Genomic DNA, 25,896 nt, shown 5'->3' with positions numbered 1-25,896 from the left:
ATTGCTGATGGCCTCTCAACAAAATGAGTGTAGTTGTCCATTATCACAAACTTAGTACACTTACTACTCATATAAAAGGACAAACACACAGAAAACAATTATGTGTTGTGTTTGGCACAGTTCTGATATTCTCTTTTCATAATGATAAACATTTAATCCATCTAAAAGCAAGAAAGGATATTATTTTGTAGCATCTTGTACTTTTCTCCACCATTATAAGATTTTCTTGCTAAGAGAATTGTCAGAATGTCATACATACAAGTTTCTTAGATCCAGACTTAAAAAAAAAAACAAAAAAAACAACAAAACACCACACTCAAACAGTCAAGAAAATAAGAGCTGAGACAATCAACAACACAAATGCCCTACATGATTTTCTCAGAGTAATAAATCAAATGCTTCAAACCAAAGTCAGACAGACATTACCAGAAGACTTTACTGAGAGCCAGCCACTACAATATTCCAGAGCATGCTAACATACCAGAAAACCACAGAGACAGCAGTTTTAGAAGATCCACCTTTTTGTAATAAGTAACATAACCAACAATTTGGAGTTCTTACTTTAGCAAAATAAAACACACCACACCAGCAGGGTTCATAAGCACAAGCAACAAACATTTCAACAAAGGAAACATTAAATGCATGCCATCATCAACATCTGGTTTTCTCAGTCTCAGTTGTAGATATTGTAGATACAGTTGTAGATATTCTTTCACAAATAAATTTTTCACTTACCTTGATGACTTCATTTCAGGAAGTTCCATTTCTGTCAGGTCACAGGCTCGAAGAGTCTGAAGTTTTATCTTGGAGTAATCACACCACAGTCTCAGCAATAAAACTAAAAGAAACATTTTAAAAGCTGCTTAGAAGTCTCATTTTTAGGACACAATACTTCATATAAAAAGACAATTTAAAATACACTTCCCAAGGAATCACAACTAAAGAAAAACATACACAAGTCTGCAATCTTAACTTTTGACCATCATTATATATAACATTAATTCATGGTCTTATATGAATTCAAGAGAATGGCGGAAAAAATGGTACAAGCCTGTAAGGGGTGCTATCTAGCCACAGAATCCTATCCTTCTGAGTTTTCTTGTTCCATCTTCAAACAGATGTACTTAATGTTTAGGAGGCAGTACACCCGCTACTCACATTATTTTGCCAAAGACCATTACATTTGCTACCAATTAGAATTTGTGAAAAGTGAGTAAAAAAAAAACAAAAAAAAAAACACCTCCATACACTCATGAGTGAGGCTGAATAGTTGACAGCAGGTTTATGACTGAACATTTGAGCTGGAAAGGACCTTTAAAGGTCATCTAATTCAACTCTTCTGCAATGAACAAGAACATCTGCAGCTCAGTCAGGTGCTCAGAGCCCAGTCCAGCCTGACATTGAATGTCTCCAAGGTAAGGATATCCACCACACCTCTGGGCAGCCTGTTCCAGTGCCTCACCCCCCACTATTGCAAAGAAGTTCTTCTTTACATCCAGAGTAGATCTCCCTTCTCTGGTTTGAAACCATTTTGCCTTGTCCTATCCCAACTGATCATACTAAATAGTTTGTTCCCTTCTTTCTTACAACTCCCTTTTAGATATTGAAAGGACATTATCAGATCTCTCCAGAGCTTTCTCTTCTCCAGGCTGAACAGCTCCAGCTCTCAGCCTGCCCTTGTAGGGCTTTCTGAGCTACAAGAACATATTGCCGGCTCATGTTCAACGTACCATCCACCACTACCCCCAGGTAGTGCTCTATCCTTCCACTGCCCAGCTTACACTAATAGCAGAGGTTGCCACAACCCAGGAGCAAGCCATTGAACTCGGATTTGTTGAACCTCATAAGGTCCTAGGTCCACTGCTCCAGCCTGTCTAGATCTGTCTGGATGGCATCCTTTGGGTGTGTTGACCACACCACACAGCTTGGTGTCACCTGCAAACTGCTGATGGTGCACTCGATCCCACTGTTGAAGACATTAAAGAGCACAGGTCCCTGTACTGACACCTGAGGGATACTACTTATCACTGACCTCTATCCACATATTGAGCCACTGCTCACTGGGTACAGTCTTGTAACCAGTTCCTCATCCATTGAACAGCCTACCATCAAATACATACGATATTTGCAGAGAAGGATATTTTCCCTCACACCAGTATCACCAGCAAAAAGAGAAGCTCAGATTCCAACATATTGCCAACGAAGGCCAATATATTACATACACATTAAATGCTTTGGACAGTGCCTCAGTGAATATATGGCATTGCCAGAAGGTGCATTACGCATTGCACAAAACTACAAAGGCTACTACTCTTATAAAGAAGTGCTGAGGATTATATAAATCCAAACAGGATAAAAATTCTACTTCCTTTTAATTCCAAACATGCAAGGAAAGAACAGCAGATTAGGTCATTTCTTAAGTACAGACATCTCCAAGCAAAGGGATTAATCAGCTGCAAAGGATTCCCATAACTACACTTATGTTGTGTTTTAAGATTACTAAAAAGGAATATAACATTACCATGACTCTTGTCAGTCAATATGCTGATTTGTGGAGTAGAACATTATCACAAAATCCAGATTATGTAACTTTTATAATCACTCTCAACCCCAGTGTCACAGAGTTACCAGAAAATATTTGTTTTCTATGAACTTTTATAAATATACATCTAGAACTAAGAAATATACTGTTGCCTTTTTGACACTGTGCACATCCTCAGAGAGACTGGGCTTGGGACACAGCCATCAGGGAGGTTTGGTCCTGCATAAGGTTTACTTGGCCAAGATAGCTGTTTTGGTAATCTTCACCCATTAACAAGATCAGACCAAAGCTCTTTTCCTCTTTCCCATTCTCCAAAAGCAACAAGAGGATAAATTCCTACTTCAGATTTCACAATCCAGAATAGAAGCATCTTGGCTCCTGTCTTTTGGAGAGACTTCAAAGAGATGAGGACTGTACAAACAGCCCTGCAATACTGGGCCAGAGCCACTGGTAAACAACAGTAGTTGAAATCCAAGCATAACTGACCAGTTTGTTAACCCAGTTCCCAATCCTCATCTCTTAAAGCTAACATAAACCATCTGTTATTTGATAATTAGAAAGAAATAAAGAGCTTTTTTTACAGGTAGAAGTGGGATAAAAAAAAAGAAGCTGTTCGGTTTCTCTCAAAAATAAAAGACTCTTGGCTCATTGCAGCAGGAAGTTTGCGAAGTAGTCATATATAAGAATCAAAATATAAGAGAAGTTTAATACAGTCACAGAATTCTCCAGCTAAATCTGATGAGTGACTATGCCAGGGCTGGTTTATAATTTATATACCATATTTTAAGCCTCACGGAATACTGTTCTGTCTTTCCAGGGCAGCCCTCTTGGGACTGCACTTTGAGAAGGAGACAGTGAGAATTAAGGAGATCGAGGGGCCATAATTAGACAGAATTCCTTGTAAGTAGTAACCACGGTTAATTTTGAATAAAAACGGCCCTCTCCCCACTTCTCTAGCACAGATGTACATCACAGGAAGAGCTGGCCAGCATAGCTCCCCCCAACTCCACCAGCACGACTCACTAAAGCTCTTGATTCCTGGAGCACTGGCTTGATAGGATGCCAGTTCATGAAGCCAGTCTTAGGTAAGAGGTGGAAAGTTAAATGCTCACTGTAATCTCAGACTTGATAGACAAGTCACCATCCAGAAACACAGATCTGCCACAGCCTCTAAAACAAAACAGAGTGCTCAAGACTACATCATTGATATTTTCTTTTTTAAACTGTGATATCCAGTTTATATACAATTTTATCCATTTCAGGAACTGCTACCATTAGTGGAATTTCAAATAACATGCTTTCCCTCATCCTCTGTGGTACCTTCAGTTACAGGTGCTACAATTACAGTTCTTCAATTCTGAGTATTCCATTTCTATCTTTACATAACCAACATACGGGCCTTCCCTCCCAGCAGTCACAAAGAGCAAGAAGACAGGGGATGACAGAGGAGGATGTGGAAAGCAAAATTCAGGTTCTAGTAGCCAATGCTTCTTAAGTATTCCTACATAACCAGAGCACAAGTGACTAGAATCACTGACTGCCATCCATTCAAATGTCTAGAATTCAAGTGTCTGAAAGCAAACCTGTGCCAGATGCCACTAGTAAGTCCACAGGAATCACCTCTCAATTCTCTTCTATGCCTACTGGCCTGCCTTGGGTTTCAGCTCTAACAATAGCCACTCAGTAACAGAATCACAGAATTGCCCGGGTTGGAAGGGACCTCAAGGATCATGTAGTTCCAACCCCCTGCCTGGCAGGGCCACCAAACATACACCTTTACTAGATCAGGTTGCCCAGGGCCCCGTCCAACCTGGTCTTGAACACCTCCAAGGACGGGGCATCCACAACCTCACTGGGCAGCCTGTTCCAGGACCTAACCACCCTTCTAGTAAAGAACTTTCCCCTAACATCCAACCTAAATCTTCCCTCCTTCAACTTAAAACCATTTCCCCTAGTCCTGCTATTATCAGTAACATTTAGGGCTGAAGGAAAGGTGATGAACTACCACTTAGTATGGCAAGTTACCAGGAACAGCAGTCCAACTGCTTCATTTGATAAGCTTCTTCACCAGTTTCAGCAAATGCAGATACTATTTTCCCCCTACTAATCAGACTTATGAAATAGTTCTGTGCTAGAAAACACTATTAATATCATTATTCAAAAAACATTTACTAGCTGGGAGTCATAAGCAAGTCAGTAAAACACCAACATGTAGAAAATCGGGAAGTTACCTATCATGTCTTTGCATGCAAACATTTGGAATTGTGGCCTTTATACTTGCTGTTTGTTTTGCATCTAGCATCAGTGTGCTTCATGCTATAATATTGTAAGTCTTGGCCACAAAGAACAAGAACCATGCAAGAAAAATTATATTATATTCATATATTATATTATATTCATTGTCACAAAAGTGCCTCTTAGTACGGTTGCTCTGTAGGCAAACCTGTTAGGAAGGCCTGCAGCCACCAGAGCTGTACCTACATACAAACTATAAGAACAGAGCACAGCACAGATCTCAGAGACCACTGCTCCTGGATTATCCTTTTAACAGTGTTGCAATGAAGTACCACTTGCTTAAGCAAGCTGTACTCAAACTCAGTTAAACAAAATAAAGCTTGGCTTACTGAGCTCACATTTCCAAATGCACTTCCAAAACAACGTATGTTTAGAGTTGAAACCTGGTTTATTTTTGGGGCAGGGTACCAGGTAGAATACTTCCATAAACCAAGCACAACCTCCAGCTTATTCAGTTTGCTTTGTGATGGTTATTTTTATACCTACTTTGTTAATAAGGAAGAAACATTTACTACCTATATATTTGTTAGGTTAAACAAGCGTCGTACTCTGTCCCCTGCTGGCTACTTTCCCTGGCCATCTGCACTTGAACAAGGTTGTAGGGGGGTGGTCTTATATGACCCTCAGTGGTTGCTTGGGAGTTCCCTCCTTACTCATTTGTATAGTCCTCCCTGCTTTTCCAGTTGAAGTGTTAGGTCAGGCAGCACTGCCAAAAGCCATCTCATAAATTGTTGCTAGGATCTCAGTCAAGTCAGTATTACCACTTTTATTGTTCATTTTCTTCTTCTTAATCTGATACAGACCATAAACTCTCCTCTACAGACCCAGTCTTTGCCAGCCTAGCAAAAAAACAGTTGCTTTAAAACTAAACAATGGAACTCTTGTCATCTATAAATATTAAACAGAACAGAAACACTAGTGAGGGTGAAGAGTTACTTAAGATAAAGGGCAATTTTGTTATGAGGTCAAGCAGCAATAAACCAAGAACAAAACTAGCATTGAAATCAGAAAGCTTCACAAGAGTTCTTGAACTAGACTTTAAATCTCAATAGGTCAAAAAAACCCCAAACCTTGGCATTTGCAAGGTAGAACTGTAGAACTCAAGTTTGAAGGAAACAGATTCTATTTTCCCTCATTAACAAAAGAGATTACATCAATTCAATCCTGTTACTGGTTGTAGTTTACTTACTCTTGACCAGGCTATATATCATTGTAATTATACAAATGAATAGTTGTAATTACAAAGTGAATGGATAACTAGAAGGTATCTAAGAAAATACTCACAGCCAAGACGGATGCACGCCAACGTTGAAGCTTGCCACAAAAACACCACACAGGAGCAATCTCCAGAAAGAGATGCTACCTTAGAGTTGGTCAGCCTTTAAATGGGATCTAGGAGAGGTGAAGTCAAGCTCCACTGCTTCCAGTAGCACAGCTGAATTACCTTCACCTGTGCACCCACAGCTGGCTCGTCACTTGCCCCAGATGGTTAATCAGAGGTTCAGGCTGTGATTAATAGTTTCCCCATACACAGGCCAATATGACGCCCTAGTTTAAATGTATAAATCATTTAATTTAAATCTCTACTGTTTTAAAAACTGGGACTAACCCCTTGCTAAATAGCAGTCACTCACTGCAAATCTAAAGTTTCAGAGATTGCAGCTCTGGCTGTTTCAGTGGCTGAGCTCACAGGCCTTCCAGGTGAAGCACAAAGAGTTCTGTGAGGACAGGAAACAAAGTATTTTGCTAATAATAAAAACACAGAAAAGCTCAGGTTATTAGTGAAAATATACAAATGCGCTGGATGTGATGCCTCATTTCATGAGGTTCTTCAGACTTGAGTGATTGCTCTGCATTTTGACCTGCCAGTACTGCTCCTGGAACTCTCTGCTATTCTTTGTGGTAGAAAATTCTTAGCAGCAGTGTAACAAGGGGGAAAGTGACAACAAAGCAACAAGGTCAGAGGCTGCCGCAAGTGATGATTTGCTCAAATTCAACAGCTGTGGGTACAGAAATAAAAGAAACTTCTTACCTGCAGAAGAACCAGGCATTCATACAGGGGTCTCCAACAGGATACTGTCACCTCCATTGTCAACTCTTAAATAAGATATGGGAAGTGGGGGATCCTGGCTCCATCCCTTCTGCTCACTCAGGTGCATTGCACAAACCTGAGCTCCCCTGGGTTGGCCCTGCCTTACACCAGGTGCTCCATCACTGCTTCAAGCCATAACTTAACATTTCCACTTCAGGCTGCCAAGAGGGATGGAGCTTTTTCTTACCTTCTTCAGTAATCACATTGGCACTGAAGTTAGTATAACAGCATCTTTACCCCAGACAGACAATAGTACTATTAACCAAACATCGCAGATGGGCTAAGCCTGAGCAAAAGTCACTGTTGGACTCTGGAAAATGTTTTGATATTTCAGGAAGAGGATGAAGCAAGTATACTCTGAGAATAGGTTCTTTTCTGCATGACAGACTTCACCCTTTTGTTGTTTATCATAACACATTTCTCCTTTCTCCCCTCACACTTGCTTCTTCTCTTTGCCACAGAGCACTATTAGCCTTATAAAAGTTACTTATACTTCTCACAACTTCTCCATACATTCCTCCCTCCGAAAGCTGAAAAAAGCTTACAGTATCACAAGAAAACTGCCAAATGAGCTGCAACTGTTTACATTTACAGCTTGGGACAAACTTTGCTACACATAAAATAATGGGTTAGGAAACAGCAGAGGCAGGAATCCTCTGTGACAGCAGAACTGAATCTAATTGATCTCCCCGTGGACACCATTAAAGGTGCTTCATCACCTGCAGTGCTACATCTCCAGAATGACATCTGTGGTGCCTAACAACTCACAGGTCTGTTAGGTTCTGTTTTGTTTAGGTAGTACCATTGCTTTGTGGTCTACCTTGGCTCTATTGCTGGCAGGAGCCTTGAGATCCAACCCTCCAAAATCACTGAAGACCCCGAATTTCACCCAGGATTTTGGGAAGAACTGGGTAATTCTGAACAGCCACTCATTAACCCACACCTTCCTGGATGCAACGCAGTGAGTGCTCAGGTAAAAGCAATGTTTGTTTAGTGCTGCCTCCTGCACTGTCAAAAGCTTGTCTAATTTCAGAACACCTGACTTAAATCTCCCTTTCTCAGGGCAGCCAGGACCATGCTCAATAGATGAAAGGTTTGTAAATCTAATTTCACTGCAAACTTGCAGCTAACATGAAATCTTCATCCCATCCATCCCCTAGCTGGGAAAAGCAAACCCAAAGCACCCCTCCCTCCCTGCACAACCATCCTTTAGTTCTAATCAGTGTGAGCACCCAGTATAACTGAGACTTTTCCTCCCTGCCAGCCATGCTGTGACTGCAGCTCACTGCACGGCCTCCATCCCTCAGCAGCTGGGCTAAAAGATGGAACATTCTGGAAGAGCAGAGTTTGCCTCCTCTATTTTTTCTTGTGTGCTTTGATTGAATCCCTTTATCTCCCTCACACCAGTAGCTTTATCCTCACCTCGCTTTGTTAACCATCACGCTGGCAGCAGCATAGTCCTGGATCAGTTACCTCCAGCTCACAGTACGGGACGGACTTCCCCCCTCAGCGCCGCCATGTGGCGAGGAGCAGGAAGAAGGGTCAAAATCCAGAGAAGAGCAGCTTTCCTACAATTCATGGGCTTTTTCCTCTCAGTTTTATTCATGGGGATATTCACTTCTTGCTCCAAATCACCCTCACTGCTTCTTAGAAAATCCACCTCTCTCTGCTTCATTTAAAGACATTCTGTGTTTCCCTACAAACACTGACAGGCTCGTTGTGGTACCCAGGATCTGACTGTGGAAATATGGTTAGTAATGAGATTCTAATGAGATCCCGATAGTTAAGCCCGGTATGAGAAGGGTCGGTCTCCTAATCGCATTAGACATTGAAGAGATTACAGGAGAGAATTTTTCCTCCCAGCCACCTCTCTTAAGGCAGAATATGCTGAAATACAAATACATGGCCTGGAAGGCACATTCATCAAGACTTATCACTTGATGTTCTCCTTTCACACACCTCTCCTTCCTCCACCTCCTTCCCAACCAGCACACATGTTACTTAAGATGCTTTTTAAGTAATTAGATCTGCCTTCCACAGTTTTCAACAGCACCAGCATTTTATTTTTCAATCTGAATTCAGAATTGGTGTTTTGGAGCAGGGGTTGGATCCAGGAGCCTTCAAAAGGAAAGAAAAGCTCTGTTACATCAAGAATAACCTACCTTCTCCAAAGGCATCATTCCGTGCTGCTGCTGTTCCCATGTACAGCCTATCCAGTCAGAAACAATACTATTTATGAGACAGCAGAAGAGGCTGTTGTGCTTTTACAGCAGAACCAGTTTGCCATTCTAGGATGTAGCCATACTGACCTTCAAGACTATGTTTTGAACTCTTAGTATGTATTCTTAAGACGCATGGCCTGATTCTACAGAGGCTGTTTCCCTCAGTTATGTGCATTCTATGCCAGTTTTCATTCAGCGCTGACATATCAGCTGGCAGACAAAGAAAGAAAGAGTAGATTAAGGGAGCGTTCAGTCCCAAAACAAATTGCAAAAGGTGCCTGTTTAAAAGGAGATATTTTAAAATCTAAGAAATAAAACACTGTATAAACCACGCTGTATAAAACCATTGCATAAACTACAAGTCTGGGAACAGTATTACTGCTCAGCTTTGTTCATTGCAGGACCCTTGTCAATTTTAGTTTAAGTGTGTGAAAAATTGTATGAGAGTTGGACTCATTCTATCTTTTTGTTTTCAGTGCATTCATTTTGGCTGACTGGCCTGGCTGAGCACTTCAATAAGGTGAGAAATACCTCCACAGATGCAAAGAAGTTGTTGAGAATGAAATGAACAGAATCCAGACAAGCACACTCTGAAAAATAGTGCTGAAGCCCATCTGACAAGGAATGAGTTATGCTGGCTAAAGCCCATAAACAAACAGGGCCATGCTTCACCCTCGCACAGCTGGCCTCTGAGGAAGCTAATTGTACTCGCTCTTGAAAGAGAAGAGAGCAGATAAGCCACAAAGAGCTACATTGTGGGAACAGCCTGTATCAACTCTGGAGGAGGACATGAAAGGAGCCAATTAAAATGCGTTCAATCGTTATTGTGGCCAGCTTATTTTGATGGGGACTATTTACATATTTCATTCAGATCTCTGATGTTTCTGTAGTGAATGATGTCTTTCATTTTTGAAAAGCCTCAGCCATTGATTCCTTATTAACTTTTTTCTAATCTAGTGGTAAGCAAATCAAGATATTTAGTCAAAGATGAAAATTTTACAGCAGAATGAAACTTGCTATTTATTCTTGGGAAATTCTTCTAGACATATAACAAGAAAATCCTACAAGGCATCAAATAGAAATTCTTTACTGTGGGGGTAGTGAGACACTGGAACAGGTTGCCCGTTGAAGCTGTGGATGCTCCTGCTTGGAAGCATTTAAGGCCAGGCTGGATGGGGCTGTGAGCAGCCTGGTCCAGAAGGAGGAGTCCTTCTCATAGCAGAGTTGGAATGAGATGGTCTTAAGGGCTCTTTCCAACCCAAACCATTCCATGATTCTATGATGCAGAGTGTTTTGCTATACAGAGCAGGCAGATTTTGCAAAGTAGTAAATTCATGCAACTTGCTGCCTACATTCAGTTTTCAATTCAGAATTTACACATCTTAATTTTCAACTGAAACTCTCAGAATCGTTACTGTTGCTTAGAGATTGAGTCTCCTGCTGAAGGAATAACAGCTTCCTAGTGTTTGAAAGGCCCAACCAAAAATGAACACCCACAGTTCTGGGGAAACTGAGGAGCAACAATCAAGATTGTTTCATAACTTCTTCAATGGAAGAAGCTGGGGTACTTCAGTCTCACACACACTATACAGAGATAAGTTAGGCACATCTATTGCCACTCAGCATTAGCCAGTACCCTTTTACTTCTGGAATTATCCTATCCCGCCTTCTAACTCATCACACACAGTACATGCTCTGTCTCTTTAACACCTCTTGAAGCACAAGGACAAGCCTGATGCAGCAGCCCACAGAAAAATAAGCATCAGGACTGGCAGGAGCAAGCAACATCTGCCTGGGTGGCAGGTTCTGCTGTGGCTGGATGAAGAGGCACATCATGACAACATTTTTCCTAACAGTGAGAGGTCTGCCTTCATAATATTCAGTGCAGTGAGTGAATTTTGGTCAAAACTTGAAAACTCTCCTCAGTTTCCCATTGGCAGGGGCTGTCTATTCAGAGCTGCCAGAGCTTGGGGTGTAGCATGTGACTATTAAGGAGAAATCTCTTCAGAAATCCATCGCCTACTACACTGCACTGCAGTTCTGACTGACGCTGTCTGATGTGGCAAATCCAGAATGATGTGGTACCTCTCCCTGGGGGAAAACAGCACTTGGTATTGGCAGGATCTGCCTACAAACCTGGGCCAGCAGCGATGTAGGGGGATAATTACTCCCAAACGGGATGAGAACTTTTGACCTCTAGAGCACAGCATGAGGCAGTTCCTTCCTTCCCAAGGGAACTACTGAAGAAGCAAACACGATTATGGATGACGCAAATGAGAAAATGAGGAATGGGGACAGGGTGGAGAATGAATTGTTTAAATGGAAAATTTTAAATGTATCGTGTTTCGTTCCCTATCAGGGCATGGAGAATTCAGAGAAGTACAGTTTAGATTAACGAGATGAAAAATCACAGCTCAACAGGAATTCACAAATGATTTGGGTGACTGTGGTGGTATTTCTTCAAGCCCAAAGAATCACCAAACGAGGCAGCCCAGTGCCCTCTTGTGGATTTTACTGTCTAAAGCAACACTTTATCTTTCTGAAAACAATTTCTGTGCTTCAAAGGCTGAGCTACATCAGGAAAGCAACATACAGATCCTCACAGAAAGTAAAGCAGTTTTTTGATAGCCCAGTTTTCCTAAGTTCTAGTTTTGTGAAGGTGAAGGGTAAAGCAGGCAGCAAACAAAAAGCGACTACTTTTTAACATTTCTGATTATTAAAAAGCTTGCCATAGAGGATTTAGTCATAGTTAACTATATATGGCTCTGTACAGATAGTACCAAGTAAATCTGATTACATTTTAATCGTAATGTTCTCACCCCCTTGACAGAAAAGAGTTCTAGTGCAGGGCCAGAAACAGAAGATGATCATTCTGTTACCCTCAGATAGCTAACTCATTACTGGTCTGCTTCCTTGACCTTTTCCATGCTACTTCCAGGTTGTATCAACACACCCCTTCTGAAGGAACTTACCTTGAATCCTCTACATAGAAAGATATCTTAATTAGAACCTACTAAATCGTTAGTGTTCATAAAGTACTGAATTAGTTTTTATCCACATGGCAAAGAATAACCTTAGAGAACCCCATTTACTGTATCATCCTTCTCCCATCTGGTATGTCTTATTTCCCAGTGAGAATTTAAACTATAAAACTCTTACATTAAAAAAAAACTTTATTATATTGCTCTTATTCAAGATAAATGTCTGGTTTTAGATTTCTGCCTTAGAAATGCTGTTACAAAGTGAAACAACCAGGAACACTATCACAATGGAGATGACAGAACTAAGCATACTGACCAGCTGGATCACATGGATCAGAGAAATGTGCCATCCCTGACCTTTCTCCCCACACTACTAATCCATCCCACAGAGGATGCTCAGATGTAAGGGATCACTGCTTTCCCACACAGCTAGAAATCCTGAGGGCATATCAGCTCATTTGTGTTTAATGGTCTACAGGCATAGGGTAGATCTTAGCTATTTAATAAGGCAGTAGCTCCAGACCCGTGAGCCCTTACTCACTTCAGCACAACACCAGGCTTTCAAGACTAAGTCGGCACCTCCCCAGAGCAGTATTTGTGCCATCTGGGCAAACACAACACCTCTGCACTGTCAGGATCTGTCTCACAGATGCACTGAAATCAGACCACAGAAATTCTGCAAGGTGAAGACATATATAGTACTCCCAAGTAATTCATTGTAGCACACAGAACAGAGAATAGGTTCAAAGTATATGCAACATTTTATTGAAAAAATACGAATGTTCTGTACATAAAGTACAACTCAATGGGTTTGACAAAATCTCCAGAGACTTATTGGTTAATAAAGGTCATCTTTTCCTCCTTTTCCTCTACGAACACAAAGCATACAATGAAGCAGCAGGTCCCTTGTACTTGTGCAAGTGCAATCCCATCACTGTGCGTGTAGCACAACACTTGGCTCTACACATGGGACTCCAACATACTCAATGTACTTTGATGGATGGCCTGCAAGAAATTTAAAGCATGGAGGAACTGCACAGGACTGGTCCTTCAATCAATGGATGATTCAAAATCTATGATGAGATCTCTGCATTCCTAAGCAGCCTTGTGTACCCATTATTTCTGACAAATAAATACAAAAATAAATAGGGATCTGGCCTCACAGAACCTCAAGTCTCAGAAGCAACACAATTTGTAGCAAGCTACATACATAATTCCAACTATATCAACATAATTTATTTAAATCTCTATCAATAAATGTATTAAAGGTATAAATTCTTATCCAATACTGAGAGTTTAGTTCTGGAAATAAACCCAGAAAAAAAAACAAAAAAACAAAAAAAAAACCCAAACTTTTTCAGTTCTCTTACAATTTAGTGTGCTCTTAGAAAATGCTTTATAGCTGAACTTCAGCAGAAACTAGCTGTTATATAATGTTATTCTATTCCCCAAACCTAATATAAAAAGCTTTTAAAATCTTTTTACAGTAACTGGCTTTCGTGTCCTAACTTTACATACAGTTACTAAAAATACTGCACATGGCAGTGTTGTCCAAAAATAGGTTTAATGGTAAAACTACATGCACAACTGCTGGAGTATCAAAGCGGAAACTGAATAACGTGGCAGCTTCACAATTAAATTATGTTGCTAATCGGATGGTGTAACAATACTGCAACCCCAAAAGATATGTATGTTGCAAACGGAAAGACAGTGAACAGGAACTGGATGAGGAGAAAGTTAGGCAGAAAAACCTCTTTTTTCTTCTCCAATTAAAACTGGAATGTCCGTTATCACCAATACGGTAAATGTAGGCCAGCATTAGAAATTGGTACTAAATCAGGAGTAAATTGTGATGACTTCTCGTCCACCTCCTCTGACAAGTAATACTCTCTCCAGACCCTCAGTCAAGACTTCGAGAAACTCCATGTCTGTTTCAATAAAGTCAAGGACAAAGAAATGTTAAAACCAGAATGCACAATGATTAACCTCCCCGCTTCCACAACTGTAGTAAAACATTGGATTTGGAATGTTATAGGCAATGCAAAACAAGAACTCTGAAGTAAGTATAAACTTAAAAAGTCTGTTCAACACAAGGCAGGAGAAATTTTCCTACAGGCAGATTTAGGGAGATGGGATTTTTTTCCAGCAGTTAAAAAATGTTACTTGTGGCTGAACACATTTCTGTATGCTTATGTTATTAAATATCTCACTGCAAGATGCAGCATGAGAGACAAGTGTAAACTGTACTACAGTCAATTTGACACACCTGCATTCATCCTTCTAAACAGATACAGATATGGTGGCAACTGGACAGAGTTAGGGAAGGAATACAGTGGGTTAACGTAAGCTTTAGGATTTCTTTTAAAAGCAAGACTCTCTCACTTCCCCAGCAAAATGATCTGAGCACCAGGAAACACAGACATTCCCTCTCGGCTGTTCTTTGAGAATAATGCATGCTGTTTGGTCACAAGGGCTCAGCCTCTCTAGGGATGCTGGAGGAGTAAGCAGCATCACCCAAAGTTACCCACAGACTCAAGTTCAAAATCTCTCCTGCAGCTGTAGCAGCTGTGGATGAAACACCCTTATGCTGAGGAGGAGTGTTTTAATCTCTTCTTCAGCCAGCAATCTGTTGTGTAACAACTCTTACCACAGTTTCCCTCCAGAGTTAGGAGAAAACTGCAGTCATTTGGTCTGTGATTTGCAACTCATGATACACACATTTTTGGCACAGTTCAAAGAAAGGCTTACTAACGTGACAGTACAAACCAAGGCTGAAGAGAAGCTATGGGCAGAAAACTGGAGCACAAGGATGCTCTGCAGACTGAAACCCCCAGCTCTGGCCTCGCTTTGAGGCACAGTGCAAGTACCCTTCTAGGTATCTAAATACTGTAGGTTTGAATTTTAATTGTACCAGAGCATTGCATTAGCAGCTAAACTTCCAAATTCCATTGTGAGAGAATATGCTTGAGATACACCCTCTTTAACAGCACCTCCTGCTTACTCAAGTTCAGACACTGTCCTGAACTCAGAGCACTGGCTACTGTGAATGCCTCCTTGAACATCTGCTACATCCACTATTGAGAATTAATCTCCAAAGTCAGCACTGCGGACTTCATACCTGGATTCAGGTCCCAACATTTAAATGACACTACATATCATATAGCAGGCCATATGCCTTTCAGAATTAGCCTTTGCTCCTGCCCTAGAACATGGTAAGTGCTGTCAAACTGTTTACTCTTTTCTTGTATGGCAAAATACATGAATTGTGTGTTGTTGCATTGCACAAGCATGATTTACAAGGCCTTGGTAAATTACGTTAAATAAGAATTGAGACAACATTCATTTCAAACCGACAAGGCTTTCAGTGCAACCAATGGCAAATTTTACTTCAAGCAACTACTATTGGCACCAAGCAAGTACTCTCTACTCAGTGGAAATGGTCATTTATTACAGTGTGGCATTTATGTCAAAACAACCTCAAGAACACACACTAAAGAAAAAGTTTGTATGTGGACTAGGCCTTGACTGAAAGGATACAGTTCTCATCACCATCAGTGTTCTTTGGAGGACCAGGCATATTAAGGAGAACAAGTCTGGCATCATGGGATCTATTAACAATAACTTCATTCAGCTTCACTGCTGTGTGCATCCTTCGGACATTAGATTGGTTCCTGCAGAAAAAGCACATTTAGACTTCCTTTTAGAAACATGCCTCTGAAAAACAGAATGCTCAAGAAGCCTTTAAAAGCATTAGACACCTTAAGTCTCCTAAATACCCTGTTCAGTGTCAACTCAACAAACAGTGCATTTCTTCAAACAATGACACAAATACTAAAAAGATTTCACAGAGTCCTTCAGATACTGACAGTCCATCCATCTTAAGATCCCTGCAGTCTGGTCTCTGAGGTTTGAAGTTATGCTGCTTTTAGAAAGTGTATTTTATAAAGAGGATTCACAGCCTTTCACGGGAAGCTGAAAACACGTTTGCCCAATGGGACACGCTCTTTGTGATTGCACAGTCTTCACTTTTGGCAGCCTCCTCCCTCTAGATCCCCTCCTGCAGCAGCACAGACCTCCCGTGGCTCAGTATCAGAATACCATTTTACTCAGATTCATCAGGACAAAGGCACAGGAGGGCAGCACTGTGTTCCATCCATGCTCTCTGTGAGTGGACTTGTCTTATTGTGTGGAACAGCATTTGACATCTCCAGAAAAAGCCTGGTTTGTTACAGCTTCCTACACTACAGATGGCTGGATGCATGCCTGCTTGAGTGACTTTACCAGTGTTTAATAAAGACTTTAACCTTTTCTTCAGTTTGACACCAATCAACCTCTCTGCATGATTATATGCAAAAAACAAACAAAAAAAACTCCCTATGATCTGATCATCTTTGAAATCTCAATTGTGCTTTCAAATCTGATCAGCCACTTGATTCAGGAGTTGTGGGAGAGAAGGGAATAGATGCAGAATGACCTGACAAGCCTGCTCTTTCAGAATCCAGGCACACAGTTAATTCTGTACATAGGCACACTATCAGTTACCAGTAATATATCACCACAAAATAATGTCAGTTCACACAAGAATAGAACTGGAAAGTATCCGTTAGGAATTCTGACTCAGGAGATGTTTCATTCCTACAGGAAATTAATCATCATTTTGGTACTGCAAAAGCAAAAGCACAACAGAAATAGACTGATAAAAAGGTGAATAGATTTCCAGTTGTGAGGATTCCATGATTTCCCACTTGTTTTCTTTCTTCATTTTAATGTATTAAAACAAGTTATTAGTAGACAGACTGAATATGAATACACAGTTTTCCTGATTCAGTTTTATATGTTATGAGTTAAGAAGTCTTCAGTAACCCTGCTGCTCTTCCAAATACTTAGTATTGCAAGAAGTATTTTATATATACAGAAGATATAATAGTATGGTTAATATTTGTTATACTAACAGCAGTCTAACCACTTTGAATTACCTCTGTTATTTCAAGTTCTTATTTAACACAGAGCAAGGACACCCTCTTGTCTTCACCACATCAGCTTCAGGAAGCCACAGACAACACACAGAGGCACCAGATTATGTTTACAGGAAGTGTGGAAGAAACCAGCACCAGAAACAACACACTATTATTAACTACATATAGTTTTAGAAAAGTAATGGAAAATTAAAGGCTTGGTATTCTATGAAGTGACATCTAAAACTTGCATCTCTCGAGTGACGTGAAGGTGCAGACTATGAGAAAGGGTTTTTTGTTGTTGGTTTGTTTGTTTGTTTTTTAAAGAGTCCAGAGACTGCCAGAAATAACATCATAGCAGTTGAGGAAGGATCCCACATTTTGTGAGACACTTTCCTTAAGAAAAAAGATTCAGACCTCTAATTGGGTTTTTTCCATGACTTGCCAGAATAACTTACAATTTGTTACACACTATTTATAATGATACTTTGCTTATGTCAGCTCATCCTGCTCCCCTTAAAACCATTGCTAAGGCTGCTTAACTCTAACTCATTTTCTGTTTTTTCCTTCCTCTTAGTTGAGATAACAAAATTGTTCCCTCAACCATCTTAAGGCACTTCTACGTTAAATAACAAACTTACAAGTTTTCCCACTCTCTGAAAGCATGGAAGAGGAAAAAGTACAGGTAGTTAACACCAAATTCAGCAGAATTTCTACAGTATATGAACTATTTATGATTTCACCCTAGAGCAGATTTGATTTCTCACTGCTTTATTGTCAAGAAAAATCTGTAACTTTGTCAAGTATGCAAAGCTGGTGGGATGAACTCTTCACGCAAGATGCAGTACATCAGGAGATCACAGGATATTCACGTGTTTTTATACTAAGCTACAACAAGCTGTACTTCTGGCTATTCAGGTGGTGCACACGTAGTAACACTACAATGGTTGCTGTATGTCCATGCTCTTTCAACAGTAAATCCATCTTAAAGGGTTTTGATCACGAACATATTCTATTCAGTCACTCATCATCATCCCCACAGCCTCTTGCTCGTTGTATTAAATATCTATACTCGACATTAGATCAGCGAAGTTATCAGTCTTTTATTAATTGCCGCTAGAGCTATGAAATTATCAATCTGTTTTTTAATACTGCTTTTTGTTAATGTATTTGGGAGGCAGGAGGAAAGTTACAATAGGCTTTAACATTAAAGCCCATTCAGAATTTGACAGTATCAAGTAAAATACTTGATATTGTAAAATACACACTTAAATGTGTGCCACGTTTACTAAGTTAGAGATTTCTCAGGAGGCTAACTGCTGTCTTTTCAGTAGTCAGGTCTCACTGTTTCCTGTGCAAGTCTAAACCAAGGATTAGAAGGTAAAAGACAATAAACGCATAGACTTTCAGGAGGCACAAACCATTGACTCTGACAAGACTCACGGTTTAATGCTGATGAGATCTCTAAAGCTTCCCACAGCACTGCCCCGGTTCCGCTTCTCAGCATCACATTTCTCTTTTGTCCAGGTCATCTGAATGTTCTCAGGCACAGTGTCCCCCTCATCTTCTTCATCTGAGTACAAGCTTTCCAGACGTGCTATTGAATGTCTGTCCTTTACTAGCTGAGCCTAGAGGGCATGTGAAGAACAAGGTGAACTCAGAGTTTGTTTTACCATTTATGGTTCTTTCCAAGCAATGAAAGACTTTTTGTTCTACTGTATCTTATATTGCGTGCTGTCGATTTAGTGCCTGGTACAGCTCAGATACTAAATGCCCGCCCTAGCTAAAAATCCTACATAACCAAACTAGCTTTAAACTATTTAGATCATTGTGAGCCATGCAGAATTCAGGCTAATGGATGCCTGTATCTACACAATAGAAAAGAAGACACTCCGTCTCACATCATGACATGATCTGAAACTACCAACGTTTGACAATAAATTAATGACAAAAAGTTGGACAAGCACATGCACAGAAATAAGATTGGACACTTAGAAGGCTAACAGTCCAACCTACAATAAAGCTTTCAGAAGGAAAACAGGTTATTCTATAAAGCCTCAGACATCCCCACATAAAGCAAAATCAATGTCCAGTCTGGGTTCAGACTTGCATCCTCACGTCACCGAGCATCATCTACACTGCAAAGGGGAACACACAAATTGTTTTTGCAGCTTATATGCTACCACTTTTTTTTCCTAAAACATGTGTAGCAAGGCTATCCAGTGACAACAAGCGATTCTGGGAAATAAAAAGCTACACTAAATTGATTTCCTTTTAGCTTTAAGAACACAGGAGTTTAATTTAGAAGCAGCTATTATAAAACACTACCAGGAAGGTACTGCGTCATCCACCTCAGCAGCCCATAGTAATCAGCCACAAATGACATACCTCCCTTTCCCGCTCTGTTTTTGTCAGCCTCATTTGCCTCAGCATCTGAGATCTCTGCTCCATCATAAGAGTTCTCTCATAAGTATATGCTGAAATATCACTATTATGCTGCAGAAATAAGAAAAAGATATTGCTCTCAAGTCATAATCAAACACCATTTCCACCACAAAGTGAAAAACAGGCTCAAATCCCTTACCATTTCTACCACTTCTACCTCTGCCTCTATTCGGAGTTGATAGAGGAAAGTAGCCAAGTCCTTCTTCATCTGGATGCTGTTGTCATCCATCTGAGCAACAGTAAAAATTCTCATCTTGCATTTTCTCCAAACCTGGTGAGAGAACATAAATTCTCAGTATATTTGATTTAATAAAACTCTACTTTATGAAATGAGCTTACCAATATAACTACTGTTGTTTATCACTGCAAGCAATACTACTGAGTCTTTTTCCTTTACAACAATGCATACCAAAGTAATTGGTTACAAACATTCTTTTTCTAAGCTCCTTACTTTGTGCTGTTTGAGTAGAAAAGGAAGCAGCATCAACATGCCTCCATCGTGCACAATCCACCACACATCAATGTTGCCTTCATTGTAACGCTCATGGTTGCTGGGATAGAAAGACACATTTTTGGGAACCAGCAGAGCCAGATGGGCTGCAGTTGTGCAACGAACAGTACCTGCCAAGAGGGGAAAGAACAAACAGTTACCTTCAATTCTGCAAGAGTCACCTATAGTAAAAATAATAATAATAATAAATAAAATAAAAACACTCACTAACCAAATGTCAGCAAACCATAAAAGTTAGTGATAACATGAAGAAAAATACACACTGGAAGGCTTGCACAGACAGATCAGACAAATGATGCAGCTGGGATGAAACAGACTTACAGGAACACAAGCTCTGTTTCATATCTGAAATAAAGGCTGTGATCTTCAAAGCTAAACACAAGGAAGAAGCAGATGTTCTGATTTGTCTGTTAAGTAGTTGGACTACCAGAAACAACACACGGGAATGACAGTGATAGAGGAAGGGCAGTGCTAGCTCCCACAGTAAAGATGGCTAGATTAGTACCTGTGGAAAGAGATTATCTAGGAAAAAAAAATAGTTTGCCACCAAAACAGTATCTCTCAAGGTCATCATTTTGAAGCATTCATTAGAAAGATTAATTTTAATTGCTAAATTAATCTCTGAAGAACTTTCGTAGGCCTTTTGGCTACAATAAATGATATTTCAAATATAAATCAGTTTTGTAAAAAATTATCTACAGAAAATTTGCTTATTGCATTGCCTGAAAGCACAGACATACTTCCCCCTTTCTCCTCAATCACATCAGCTGGTCTCACATGAAAGATTTTGCTTCCCTCATGCACTTAACCTCACTTGCTGCATTTACACCCTTTGTAACATAAATCCATATATATATCTTACAGATTTGTTTCTATCTATCTATCTATCTCTATATATATATCTTACAGATTAGTTTCTTCTGTTGATCATGATTGCCATGTTGAGTTTTATATATATATATACATGTATATATAATACACATATAATATATATACATATATACATATATATACATATATATATACCTTACACACACATATATATACCTTAAATTTCACAAGGATTCAGTTAAAATCCCCAGTGTGTAATGTATGTGTAATAAACATCTTAGTGCACAGTCTTTGGTCCCACCAAACCTTCAAAACTCACCTATAAACGTCTTCCACGACCTTGGATCTTCACTTTGCCTCCATCCATACGGCCATCCCAAAACCACAGTGTTATGTTTCATGCCACCAAGCCCACAGGACTGGATCAAGTGGGCAATTCCTTCCCGAACTTTATTGGCTACAACTACTTGGCAGAATCCTTTCACCTTCTCAATGTCCATCATATTTTTAATAGTCTGGAAGACAGTCAAGGAAAAACCTCATAGGCAAGAAGAATTCCATGTCTCTGTCTATCATTTGATTGGAATACATTCCTGATTCATATGACCACAGGTAAAACACGTTTTAAGGCAAAATTGAGTTCAATCACTGTCTTTAATAAAATAGAATAAAAAATGCCCACTGGATGCATACAATACCTGATACTAAAGCACACAAAGTTCCCTTCCAAACATAATTATTTCCAAGATACAAAGCAAGTTTTTCTTTCAGGTTTGTTCTATAATCTCTTACTCATAAAAATTGCAGCAGCTGGTGATACCTGTTACTACCCCACATCCCCTTTTCTAGTGTTTTTAAACACACAGTTAATTATCTTCACTTAGATTTCCAATTTTGATATCTATATGTCGTTTGGTCTGTTATTACATTCATTTAGCACATACAAGCACTAAATCCCCACTTGAATCCCATGAACACCCCATACAAGAAAACCATGTCCTCTGGTCAGAAATTAAACTTGCTCAACCTGTGGGCCTATGAATTCATTTTTCCTTTTTTAACAGTGCTCCTGTACAGAAGACCTTTGAGGAAAACGATATGCAGATAAGACACAGATGAAAGCAGGCCTGTGATGTCAAGTTTAATGCTTTTTGAGACCATGCAGAAAGAAACACAGTACATTTGCTAATTTATAATAATTGAAAGTCACTGTAACATTTCTTGTTATGTCCAGAAACTAAATAGTCATCTTCCCCTCATTAATCAGCATACAAAAACTTTCAGAGTAATTTTTTTCTATTAATTAAGACAGCTTTATGCAGTCAGGCTTCTTATATAGGTAGAAAGCATTCATCTTATTATATCCTCAAAGAAAATTGACGTCTGAAACGTTTGCAAGCTCTTTAACAAACAGCTGTAGCACTAATCAGCTCATACTGTATTTAATGCAAGTCTTACTGATATGCTTTTTGCCATGAAAGATTATGAAATCCCTCTAGGGACTGATTCAACGCACTGACCTGTTCAGCAGCCTGGGCTTCTCCATAAGTTTCCAAGAAGTTCCCTTGGATGACTGATCCTATGATAGTCAAACCTTTGCCAGCTTTCAGCTGGGATGCAAACGTTAACAATCTTGGGTATTTTACATGCAAGTCTTCATCGAGTTTCAAAAGCACCAGCAACTGAGGCCTGGGGAAAATTAAAATAGAATTAATTTTTTTGTTAATAAATTACAAAGGCACTTGTGAAAAACTGCCTCATTCATTACTTTAATTGTGCCTGAATATTAACTCTGGGAACAATGCTCTATCTCCTCCATTATGAAGGCTTTAATTAATAATTTATTTCTCTTGATTCAAAGCAGATTTGAGGCACTGAGGGAATTGTACTGTTTTGACAGTCATAAAACCCATTCGCATACTAAGCTTAAAAGATTTTCATTAGTGTTTTATTTCATGGTTGATTTTTCAAGGCACAATTATGGCACACGCTTTGTGAGAAAGGCTGTCCCTCCAGATCTATCTCGTGCCAAAAGTCTGGCAGACATGAATGTTTTTATCATTCTGCTTTTTGTTCCTTAAGATATTTTTACATATTACATTATTCTCTCTCTTAAGATTAAGCAAGTTCAAAAAAACTTACAGACACTTTTTTTTCTCTTTTTTTTTCAGGGAGATTCCTACTCCTCCTTTTCAGAGCCTGACAAGAGTTGTGCAATACATAACCCAGAGGAGAGTTCTGTAATCTGCTTAACATACAAAGCCAGAGGGAGAAACGTTGGCCTCTCTTCCAGTTTTTAAGCTTCAAGTGGTAGCAGTGACTTCTTCATGCCCTCAGCAAATTATAGTGGGCCTCTGGACTTCTGCACTTGGCAATCTTAAGGCTCCAGTTCTGAATATAAACTCCAGGCATTTAAATTCAAGCACAAAGATCCCCAAAATCTTGCTTGGAATCCAATTTAATGCCTTATTTGTACATAGACAACCAAGTTGGTGCATTCTACTAGTCTAAAGTGAGTACCTCCAGTTCTTTGTGTGCGGAGGACCCTCCTCCAGTCTGAGCAAGGCATATCTCGCAGCACTCAGTGAAAGACCCCGGATACCATCACCCCATTCCTTCTCTGCACTGTAAAGAACACACATTCACAATCACGATACAGAAACACCATTACCTTATGAGTTCAATACTGTGATGCACAGAATGCATCTCATGCACATATATACATGTATGTGTGATGCATATCACATGAGCAAAATGCAAATATTTCAGTCAAATATGTGTGACACCACCTTCCTGCATTTAATGCCTAATCAGCACTCCATTCCAGAGGTTTCCCAAGCATAAACAAGCAGGCATTTCAATATTTGTTAGATCAGGTTATACAGCAACACTACAGCCAGACCCAATCAGACATTAACAGTCTGCATTCAGCTGTTTTGGGCTTGTAGCAGTTGTATGTGGTAAACAAGAGGAAAAGTCCCCAGCCAGGGTTTCTGCTTCCTGTAACCCACATATGTAATCAAACATCTTCAGAAGTTTAATAAAACACATCCCTAAGACTTCAGTGGCTTTTGATTAGTACTGACTCAATAAAATAATGAAATATATATATATATATATTGCTAAGAAAAACCCTCTACTTCATTCTGGACTGTGCCATTCCTTCACTAACTGTGGTACAGGCTGGAGATAGTTAATAAATAACACAGCCAGTCTTTTATCCTACCATCTCCTATTCAGTTAATACTTACCCTTGATATTCAATGTACTTGTAAATCATTCCTGCAATTAGCATAGCTACCAAAGCATAATACCAAGATGAAATGAACATCAGTGCCAGGCAAATACTCATGCCTAAAAATGAGAGAGCCCTAAAACAAAAAGCAAAGATACTGGTGAGTAGTGGGATAGAAAAGCAAATGAATAAAGAAATACTAACTTCAATTATTATCTCGCTCTTTAAATATCTGAATAAGGCTTCCAGTGGATCTCTTATGACTCCCACAGTTTTAGTACCCCACTGTAGGAACTAAACTCATTCCATTAATTATCTGGGTGTTATTCACTATGAATATTACATTGATGTCCCCTTGTCTAAAACCAATATTCAGAGAAAGAGAACATGTCCACCACTCCCATGGAGAGGATTCTCCCGCAAAGCCATGCTGTAGATCACAGGCCAGGACATTTGCTCACCAGTGATAGTATTTAAATCGAGGTCGCCAGTTGGGAGTTCTAAGAAGTGTTTGTACTGCACATGCCAGATTAACAAAGAGGTAACACATCAAGAAGAACCTGCAGGAACAAGCAAATAACATCAACAACACTTTTTAGCATACACATTGACAGACTGTAATTACATGGATGATTTATCATCAAAGTATGACTACCACTGAGTTTTTATTAGCCTGAATGATCAGTATATAGTTCTTAGAACTTCTAATTGCACAAATCTAAATGTATCTGCAACACTGGCCCTGTCTATTAAAAACATCGTATGTTGAAAATAATATTTTCCCAAAGAAAATATGCCTATACCAAAACCACTTTTATTCACAGAACGTTCCAAAACTGAAACAAATAGATTAATATTAAGAGCCACAGGTTAGAGAAATAATAAAAAAGGTTTTATTAAAAATTTGTTTTACCAGTTTAAGATACGGTTATGACATACAATCAAATTAATAAAACCCAAACACATGTTTTCTGTGTTCTGTTTCAGTCCACAGACTTTTGTTTCTTTCTACAGTAACCGCCCTGCTTCTTACATTGAGAGAATGGGAGCCACCATGTCCAGGGAAGCAATAAGGATTCCCAGCTCAGCAATTAACGCTGTTAACAGAAGAGCCCATGTTGGTTCACCATTTGCTTTGCCGTGACCAAAAACCTGAAGAAACAGAAACATTTGCAGCTTTCACCACTAGATATCAAGCATGTTTTCCACATATCTCCTAAGTATAAAACAAAAAAATGGCAATCTAATCAGAGAAACTATAATAACTTTCTTAATGCTTTTCTCTCTATCTAAAGCGTGGGGTTAGTTATAGCGGCTTTCTCTGCTTCATCAAATTAGATGTAGATGCTCATAAAATTACCATATATGTAAACTCAAAGTCCTTTAAAAATATTTCAGTTTTTAACAAAGGAAAACAGAGCATGGAAAAAATGTATACGTATTGACCTTCACTTCAATGCTGGGAAAACAAACCCAACTTCCATGGGCATAAAGTCAAATCTCTGGCTAGTTACTAAGTAAAGACTGTCATTTTTTATACATGTACCCAGAGGAAAGGAATAATGTTGTCCTTCGCTATTGCCTGCAGCAACCGGGGGGCTCCAGTAAGACTCTGTAGACCCGCTCCACAGGTAGAAAAGAAGGACCCAATCACAATGACCCACGGAGAGGGCCATGAAAGGGTGCCCACCACCAAGTTCTTGTTCACTGCATCGCCGTACCTGCAGAGAGGAACAGCAAGACACTGATATTTAAAGGAGTATTTTGATACTCACATTCAGTTTTCT

The 25,896-nt window shown here is 39.6% G+C and overlaps 1 protein-coding gene across 5 annotated transcripts in view; it reads right to left on the bottom strand.

The window, feature by feature from the left end:
* Positions 1-12,870: 12,870 nt before the first annotated feature.
* SLC12A4 (solute carrier family 12 member 4) overlaps positions 12,871-25,896 on the bottom strand; it is a 50,854-nt gene continuing 37,828 nt past the window's right edge. For 3 of the 5 annotated variants that reach the window (XM_032447008.2, XM_085551770.1, XM_032447009.2), the window contains 14 exons: positions 25,656-25,830; positions 25,143-25,261; positions 24,571-24,669; positions 24,126-24,245; positions 23,395-23,499; positions 22,395-22,563; positions 21,194-21,389; positions 19,984-20,153; positions 19,672-19,803; positions 19,476-19,583; positions 18,531-18,715; positions 17,729-17,743; positions 15,670-15,803; positions 12,871-14,060 (listed from right to left, as the gene is read on the bottom strand). In XM_032447008.2, coding sequence (XP_032302899.2) covers positions 13,969-14,060; positions 15,670-15,803; positions 17,729-17,743; positions 18,531-18,715; positions 19,476-19,583; positions 19,672-19,803; positions 19,984-20,153; positions 21,194-21,389; positions 22,395-22,563; positions 23,395-23,499; positions 24,126-24,245; positions 24,571-24,669; positions 25,143-25,261; positions 25,656-25,830 — 1,819 coding nt within the window. In that variant the 3' untranslated portion in view covers positions 12,871-13,968. The remainder of the gene's footprint in view (positions 14,061-15,669; positions 15,804-17,728; positions 17,744-18,530; positions 18,716-19,475; positions 19,584-19,671; positions 19,804-19,983; positions 20,154-21,193; positions 21,390-22,394; positions 22,564-23,394; positions 23,500-24,125; positions 24,246-24,570; positions 24,670-25,142; positions 25,262-25,655; positions 25,831-25,896) is intronic. The other 2 variants (XM_015873792.3, XM_085551771.1) reach the window with 1 other exon arrangement.

Source organism: Coturnix japonica, chromosome 6, assembly GCF_054131305.1.
Source record: "Coturnix japonica strain WE chromosome 6, WE-NBRP24, whole genome shotgun sequence".
Classification (NCBI taxonomy): Eukaryota; Metazoa; Chordata; class Aves; order Galliformes; family Phasianidae; genus Coturnix; species Coturnix japonica.
This window is presented reverse-complemented; position numbering and strand designations above follow the sequence as displayed.